Genomic DNA, 9,467 nt, shown 5'->3' with positions numbered 1-9,467 from the left:
AGAATTCTTGAAACAAAACAGTGAAATCACAGCTATCCTATGTTGCGCTAATGCAGTAGCCTTGATAAGACAGAAATGGCTATCTGATGCCCACATATATGCATGTGAAATGTCTTTCTTCTGTTTTGTGAATCTACAATTTTGTGAAATACCTGTTTTATGTTGTTCCCTTTAAAATATCGTCTTCTGTTGCATCTTTTTCTGTTGCATTTTTTAGGGTTTTATATAATTCCTGATGTAAAAATAACCAAACAAGGCATTATCAAAATAATACACGAACAGGACACTGATGCCACATTGCTACTAGCAATGCAAACAAGCAAACAAAGAATTAATCAAATTACCACCAGAAAGAATTCTGCACATCCCTGTTAACAGATCAATAGTCATCTTTACTATCCTTTCCTCTCTAAGTCCTGACCACAAGCTAATCAGTTCCAGATCAAACGTCAGCACCAAGTCCAACCCTAGCATTAATCTTTTTGAATCTCAGCCACCTCATTGGCTTGCTGTCATTTCCAAAGAAAACTCAGACATCCTTCCCCGTTCACCCTCTGCGAGTCTCCCTCCTTCTGCTTCTCTCTTTGAAACAGTAGTGGCTCAGCACACTGTGGAGAAGTGCACCAGCAAGGTCAGCCCTTTGAATTCCTCACACACTTAACACATCTTTGGACAGACTAACACCAACACAGGTGAGTCATTTTCTATTTCCCCATATATTGATGAAGAATACTTGAACAGAAACAACAGAACAGCATACAGCAGAAAAAAATAAGGATGTTTGGCTGGATAATTTTCACTAAAAAGTAAGCAAACTACTCTTAATGTCTAACATGACGCACAGCCTTTCCACGCTATGCTTCTCTGAATGTCACTGAAGGGCAGACTTTATGGGAATTTCATGCTTTTCTATTTGCATGTCATGCAGGGAATATTGTTGTGACTCATATTGTAGCAGGGAGGATTTATTCTGAGGAAATACAAACTTATTTCTTTTTTAAATTTAATGTATATTGAGGTATACCGGTAAATTATTAAAAAAACACATTAGATTGGTAGAGTTTTGTTACCTATTTTGAGGGACTAACAGTCAAATTAGAGTTTAGTGTTACCTGTTAGGTAAAAAAAAAAGTCAAATTACCTGGCAATTATTAGAAACAAATAAAAGTTCTCTAAATGTTAAACAATTTGTAGACCTGAAATGGCTGTGTTGAGTGAACAGGATGAGGGTGCTGAACAAATTATAGTTTCATCTAAAAATGTAAACTGCAGTCAGTGTGAGCATGGCAACAAGACACAAGTTGGCCAGAGCGAATCACAAAGCCGTCTCTCAGGCTGAGTTCTGGCAGACAGACGTTTTTGTCTTGTACTATTGTATGAAGGCTCCCCCGCAGATATATGGGTAAAAGCCCAGGTTATGTAGTGCAGCAGTTGGCCAGGGTGGCCAAGCGCAGCTGATGGCTGAAAAGTCAACATGTACTTTGAATTGTGATTAAGTCTACCAAAACCTGAGAACTGACAGAGAAAACAACCTAATATCTGTCGTCCCCACACATTTTAAATTCATGGAGAAAATCTATTTGTAAAAAAAGTGATAGTTTTCCAAAATGCCTCTCCAACATTCTTTGAAAAAATTTGTTCGTGAAAATTCCAGCTGATGATAGTTGGAATCACTTATGATGAAAATCTGGGCATTTGTATCCATTTACATAATTAATTTATTTTCTTTGTATGACTCATAGCCATAGGCAGCTCAAGCAGAGCTATGTTCTGGTAAATACAAAAAAGAAAAAGAAATTGAAATAAATATGCTGAATATATTTCATATGTTTGTACCTTTTACATGGTTACTTATTAATTGCATGTCAGCTGTTTTTTTTTCATTTAAATCTCTGATTACCTCTGTTCATGAACATTATGATTAGTTGTCAGAAATGAAAAAAATACACAAATACATTTTCCTATTTGTTTGTTTCCTATTATTATTCACTTTTCATAGCACAATGTAAAATCATTTTTAGGATTTTTTCAATGCTATTCTTCAGTATAACATTTTAAGTCAAACTGAAGATGTTGGTACAGTAAGCTGGCTTCAAGCTGGACATGTGAATTCATTTTGTGCTGGACTGTTGACTTAAATTGAGATGAATTAAACTGAATAGCAGTTAATTTATCCCTAAAGATACATTATATTGTTGCAGGTTTAAATTGCTAAGAAAACAAAATCATAATGACAAAAATGTTAATTTTGTGGAGGAATTTGTAACTTTACTGAATGTGCTGGTGATTAGCACTATGAGAAACTGTAGACCATTTTTAGTGCAATTTAATTGCATTTAATTTTACTTTATTTTATCTTCAATTCTATTTTAAATGCACCACATTTTAATGTTGACATTTTCCTCCTTTATTTTTCCCAACAATTAACTCTATCAGTGATATTAATTGAATGAACTGGTAAAATGTCTAAAAAAATGTTGGTGGAGTTGATTATACTAAAAATGCCAACCACACTCGACTGATCATAAATCATATATATGGGATTAATATTATGTAAATCAGGACATAACTTTTTAATGTGACATTTTTCACAGATAAAATGTTGTTTTGCTTCTAATTTCACAAAATGTATGCCTTCATAATTACTAGCCTCAGAGAAGTTGTCAAGGTTGCTTTATGATATGTTTGTACTTTTTTTTTGCATAGAGTACGTTTTGACACTCTGACCTCTGCTCCTATGGAGGGGAACCACAGCGACTTGAGTGGAATCACGCAACCATCTGTGACCAGAGAACAGACCAACAGTCCCATTTACGAAGTGGCAGTGCAGAGCAACTCCACCAACCACAGCTCCCAGTTTGCAGATGTGGCCTTGTTGCAAGCTTTCAAGCCTCTCATCATCCCATGTTATGCGCTTGTGGTGGTGGTGGGAGTCTTTGGGAACTACCTGCTCCTTTACGTCATCTGCAGAACCCGCAAGATGCACAATGTCACCAACTTTTTCATCGGAAACCTGGCCTTCTCTGACATGCTGATGTGTGTGACGTGTGTTCCCTTCACTCTGGCCTACGCCTTCAACCCACATGGTTGGATTTTTGGCCGCTCTATGTGCTACTTGGTATTCCTCATCCAACCCCTCACTGTATATGTTTCAGTGTTCACCCTCACTGCCATAGCTGTGGACAGGTGGGTGGATGTCACTGAGTTGTAAGAATGGCTGTAAGAATGATGTTCCTCAGATCAAACATGACATCTTGAATTATATTTGAGGTTTTTTATTTCCCTCCAGTTATATTTTCTTCTGTGTACTATTATTCTCTTTGGGGTTTGTGTCTCTGCTGTGTCTCTGATGTATCAATAACATTAGATGGAAAGACACCATCTTTCCAGATATGTTTTTTAATTGGATACAGATAAATTAATTAATTAATTAATTCTATACTGTTCATGTTTTATAAACTTCATTCAAATCTGTTTAAAATGGAGAAAAACTACAAAGCCAGGAATTTATAAAGTAAGAAAATAAGTCATGACATTATGTAAACGGTATTCATTTCAAAATTACGCAAATGTAGAGACACGCATTCATTTCATGATGTAACATGAACTAGTCAGCATCTAGTCAGTATTCCCTGGACACATCCCCAGGGACGAGTTTTGACCACATCTAACTGGGTGGAGCCCCAGGGCAGACAAAGGAAATCCTGGAAGCTTTATGAGCTGGAGTTTGTGGCAAGATAGAGGGTTATCTATGCATCTTTGCTTTGGCTACTACGCCCTCAACCTGAATTTAATAATTTCTATAACAGATACAAAGTATTAAAAAAGATCCTAAATAAAGAGTACTAAATTGCGTGTGCACTGAAAAAGTTTGCGCGTGCTGTTGTTGTGTGTTTTGCGGGTGATCAACTAAGACAGCAGTATTTAAATGAGGTGTTGCGTGTCTTAAGGTTTGCGGCGCAAACTTTGCGCCATGGAGAGTCTGGATGGAAAGCAGGATAGTCGCAAGCGCAAAATGAAATTTGACGAGTTGGAGTTAGAGATATTAGTGGAAGAGGCAAATTGTTGTGCCGTATTCAGCACTCCTGCCGTGAAAAGCACCCCCTCGTATATTCAATGATAAGTAGACCAAGAAAAAAAACAACACACTGACACTTCAATATATTTATATACACACACTCACACAAACACATACTTAGGAGTTTATATTATATATATTTACAAATATTATGGAAGACAACACAGTAAGCAGGCTATTAATTAACGACATCAATAACCATTTACCCGATTTTTGTTATCTGTGACTGTGATTGTGGGAAAGTATGACTATTGTGGAATCCATGAGCGCATTTAAACATGAATCATTAACACAAAACTGGACGCTAAACAGAACGTGACACAGAATGAGAATATCATTTTTGTCAGACGAGGGGGTGCTTTTCACGGCAGGGGTGCTGAATACTGCACAACACCGGGGTATGACTGCAGAACAAGTATAGGCGCACAATAAGAAACACGTTTTTCTCCATGAAAACACGTGATTTATTTATTATCACAAATAAAAAAATGAATGTGCCTCCTGTGGCAACCTTTTGCTGAATAATACTCGATTTAACATTCAAATAAAATATTTCTCCTTTTGCATGTGGAGATTAGCACCTTCCTTTCGAACGTATTAAATACAGACGCAATCACAATCCCCGCAAAAACTTTCAGGCTTGGTAAATCTCATTGCGGGTGGTAAATGGAGATATTTGCATTTTCCCCTCCCAGTATTTAGCGATTTCTGGCGGGTACGCCCCATATTGATTATTCATCAGGGCAAAAGTACTAAATGGATTGCGTGTGCTATTTTGCTCATTTGAGAGGCGCAGTCCTCTTTGCACGCTGTTAGTAGATCAGCTGGCACATTGGTTTGCGGGTGCTGTCAAGTTTGCACACGTTTTTACGCACGCAAACCTTTAGTAAATCAGGCCCTTAGTGAACTACTCAGCTCCCCTCCAACCTTTCTCTTCCCAAGCTCCGCCTCTTTTTGAGTTGTCTTTTACACCTTAGTGTTTCCATCCAAATGTATTTGGGGTAGAAATTGAACTGAATGCGATTTCTGTATGAGGGATTGCAAAGTACCTAGCTAGACTGATAAGACCAGTACACAAAGCAAACCAATCCTTACAATACCAGACACCAAAGCACTGAAAAACCCCTTGACTGGTGGTTTTATTGTCAAATAATCATGCTTCCCTTGTATCCATTTTGGGCCCATTTGGTGTCTATTCTTAGTAACAGTCTTATCTAGAGTCATGTGTTAACTGAGAAATGATGTTATAACAATGACCCAATAGCGAAGAAAGCTGAATTAATTTAACAGCCAGACAACAGGTGACAAAATCAATATTATGTTGCAGTTTATCCATCAGAAGCTGGATAAATCATGGATCTGGCTTTCAGTGCATACTTCTGTGGTCCACTGTCCACTGTGAAACAAATTTCAACTTCTCACTTTTAAGGTTCAGTAAATGCAGTATGAAGTTGTGTGGACATCATAGATGGAGATAAAAATGGGGAAGCTATAGTTTTACCCTGCGCTAGATCTTTCATGTGCACTGTGGAAATTTGACTGACCTCTTGCAAAGCACACCACACTTCACTGAATGTGCAGAATTTTACTTTTTTTTTTGTTTTTTTTAAACTTTATTTTTCCATTTTTCAATTGGTAACAAAATCAACAGACAGATACAAGAAAAACAACAAAAACAAAAACAAAAACGGGTGGGGGGGGTTCACTACTGTCTTACATATTGACACCATTTTGCCCATCTTATAACATATAGCTCTGTTTTGAGTCGTAAACTGTAGGTAATCTGTTCCATTAATCGTATTTCCTCAACAATATCACGCCATTGTCTCAGGTCAGGTGGGTCCGTTTTCAGCCAATTTCTTGTAATGGCTTTCTTAGCCGCAAGAGATAGAATCTTAACGATGTATATGTCTTCTTTGCTTATTACATCCCCTGGTATCAGTCCAAGGTACATAACTCGTGGATCCTTAGGGATCTTATATCCCAAAGTTTTCTCCATGGCTGTTAGGATCCCATCCCAAAATGCTTGCATTTTTATACATGCCCAGAAAATGTGAGAGTGGTTGGCACTCAATTTCCCACACTGTCTCCAACAATATTGTCGTTCACCCAATTATTTATTTTTAATTGTTGGAGTAATAAAAAATCGAATTAAATTTTTCCAACCAAATTCCCTCCATCCTTTGGAGCTTGTTGACGTATGTTGGGTCTTATTTTACATGTTTTATATGTTAAGTAACAGCATGAACAACAAATGCCATTTAATTGTCCTAAAGGAAACATCAGATCCTCTAGAATGGGGCTATGTATTTAGTTAAAGTTTGCTCTTTTTACTTCAAAGCACTTTCTCTTTATTGCAGATATTATGCAACAGTTCACCCCCTGAAGAAGCGGACCTCTGTGGCGACCTGTGCCTCTGTCCTCACTGGCATCTGGCTCATGTCTTGTGGCTTGGTGGCTCCCGCCGTGACTCACACGTACCATGTTGAGTTCAAGGAGGAAGGCTTCACAATCTGTGAGGAATTCTGGTTGGGGCAAGAGAAAGAAAGGAGGGCTTATGCATACAGCACATTATTGGTCACGTATGTCCTTCCACTGTCAGCTGTCTTTATCTCTTATCTCTGCATCACTGTCAAATTGAAGAAATATGTGGCTCCTGGCAACAGGACAAAAAGCCAAACAGGTCCTCATCAGGCTCGCAAAAGGAAGATCTTTCGCCTAGTTGCCCTTCTGGTGTCTGCCTTTGCAGTCTGTTGGCTTCCCATTCATGTGTTCAACGTGCTAAGAGACATTGACATTCACCTCATTAACAAGCGCTACTTTTTACTCATCCAACTGCTGTGTCACCTTTGTGCCATGAGCTCATCGTGTTGCAACCCCTTTCTCTATGCTTGGCTTCATGACCGCTTCCGCACCGAGCTGCGGAAGATGTTAAAATGCCGTCCTCGCATTGGAGTCCCTACCAGTCAGTGTGGTGCAGGTGTAGTTTTGTAACTACAAAGTGGAGAAGTACACTCTTTGGTTTATTTAATGTGACTTACTGATTCACATTTTGGTAAAAAGGCTGCCAAGGCCATTACACCCATCTTCCATAACTACATTTCAGTCATCGGTTTTGCTTTATAGAAGAATGTACCTCCTTTACATTTGATTGGTAGGGTTCTGATGTGAAGCATGTAGACTTCTGGGGGAGAACTTGGTCTGGACTTTTCTTCAACTGCTGGCATTACTTTCACCTGCAGTACGCTTATCAAATTGGTGTGAATATTGGAACAGTTCCAAATTATGGTGCCAAAAAAGGTGCATTTGATGTTGTTTGGTTATTATAAATTCTGTTTAGGATTGACCTTGCATGCTTGTCTTTGTTTGTGTCTGTGTGGCCCAGACAGGGACTTTTCAAGGGTGTATGCCACTTCTTGCCTTCTAACAGCTGCGGACCTATGAATGTGGAACATGGATATGAACTCATGGACCCCTGTGTTTTAATGTTACCATGAAGCTACAGATGTAATATACAACAGATGAGATCTGCTGAAAGCAACCTTATAATCTAAAATTGCCGAGATGGAGCCAGACAAGGTTGCACGAGTAAGTCGGCGTAGCTCTTGAAAGAACATGAAGAGAAAATTAAACCATCAGTTCAAATTGTGTTTTAAATGGTCATTGCAAATATGATTGTTTCTACCAAGACCCTCATGTCAGATGTGATCATTATGACTCCCCTTTGTGCAGTGGGAAATTAAATTCATGAAGACCCTCCTCCCCCACCCGAGGCTCTTATTTCACATGTGTCTCATTAAATTATTTTTATAGGATAGTTTTAAAATTGAGATCTCTGTGTGTGTGCTGGGGTGGGGGGGGGTGGTTCATGGTGTGGTCTTTTGCTGCGTTCCATTTACCTCGGAAGTAGGAACTCGGAACTGGGAATGACGTCACAGCCGAGTTATCAGCGTTCCAGTTACAGAGTAGGTAAAAAAGTTTGTAGTTCGCATATACCACATGAAAAATGTAAATTATACTATAGCAGCATATATATGCCGAACAATACTTGTATACGACTGATTTAGTGTGACCAAAACTAGAATGAAGTGCTACGATTTTTTACGGAGCTCTCTTCTACTGTTTACAACCGGGGCAGCCATCTTGGAATGTGAACTCGGGGGTGGTGAAGACTCTCCCACTTTCGCAGTGGGAAATCCCACTTCGAGGGGCGTTCCAGTTGAAAATTCCCACTGGGAACTGGGAAATCCCCACTTCCGAGGACAAATGGAACGCGGCATTTGGCTTGCATTGCCTTGTGTTATCTTTCTCCATGTTTTTTTTCTAGTGGTTTTTAAGTGTGCTAAAAAGAAGACTCTGTACACATTTAAAAAGAAAAAAAAATCAGAACTCTGTAAAGTCCCCAAGTAATATTTATAATTATACCGATGTGCAACTGTGAGGTGTTAGCAGACCTGGATTGTGTTAACTGTCTCGTTCCATTATGCATCAAGCTTTAAATCTGTCATATTTGTTGTGTCTATATGCATGTTTGTCTCCAGCCAAGTGTTATTGCAACCAGGATAACTCATCCAAGTCAACAAGTCCTGAGATTTCTTCACAAAATAATAAAACTGGTTTCATAGTGGACTTTACTTTAACTATATTCCTGTATTAGCCCTGGGATAGAATAGCGACCTGTCCAGGGTGAACCCCTGCCTCTCGCCTGTGATGAGCTAGGATTTCCTCCAGCAGACCCCCGTAACCCTGCAAAGGATAAAACGGGTATAGATAATTGATAGATGGATATATGCTTGTATCAAGCTACCAAGTGATGAAAGGTTTTGAGTGCATACATGGCAATTTACATTTTTTCTAGCTTATGTATTTTTATGTGTTGCATGCAATTTCAATAATATGCTAAATAAAATGAGTGAAATTAATTTTTGATTCAGATCAGCGTGACTGTTAGAGCAGACATGGCGATTAAATCTCCCAGAATTTCTTGCTTGTGTTGTTCTCTCAGATGTAAGTCGATTTGGATAAAAGCATCTGCTAAATGACAGTAGTTGTAGTAGTAGTAGTAGTAGAATTCAGTTGCACTGTTAAATTTACTTTACAGATATTGAGGAAGACAAAAAGTGTTATGTTATGTGTGTAAAGGTACATATAATACTGTATACACTGTACAGATGTAGGTTGAAAAATCCTTGTGACACAATATGTACAACAGTTTATTGAGATAAAAACATCTGAAATATAACCTGAAAATCAATTGTAGAACTATTAATACAACGTGAAACAGTGTCATGCCCTGTGCACTTGCAACTGGTTTTGAGATGCAGTTGCTCTACCAATGTTCAAGGAAAAATATAAAGCAAGCAAACAATCAACAGACCATAGCCTCTTT

At 38.5% G+C, this 9,467-nt stretch overlaps 1 protein-coding gene across 1 annotated transcript; it reads left to right on the top strand.

Moving 5' to 3' along the window:
- The first annotated feature begins 599 nt into the window (after window positions 1–599).
- On the top strand, window positions 600–7,170 carry LOC133454665 (prolactin-releasing peptide receptor-like). Its single transcript, XM_061733388.1, has 3 exons — window positions 600–692; window positions 2,707–3,186; window positions 6,439–7,170. The coding sequence occupies exons 2-3, from the start codon at window positions 2,738–2,740 to the stop codon at window positions 7,070–7,072; spliced, it is 1,083 nt and encodes a 360-aa protein (XP_061589372.1). The 5' UTR covers window positions 600–692; window positions 2,707–2,737; the 3' UTR covers window positions 7,073–7,170.
- Window positions 7,171–9,467: the final 2,297 nt, after the last annotated feature.

Source organism: Cololabis saira, chromosome 11, assembly GCF_033807715.1.
Source record: "Cololabis saira isolate AMF1-May2022 chromosome 11, fColSai1.1, whole genome shotgun sequence".
NCBI classification, from domain to species: domain Eukaryota; kingdom Metazoa; phylum Chordata; class Actinopteri; order Beloniformes; family Belonidae; genus Cololabis; species Cololabis saira.
This window is presented reverse-complemented; position numbering and strand designations above follow the sequence as displayed.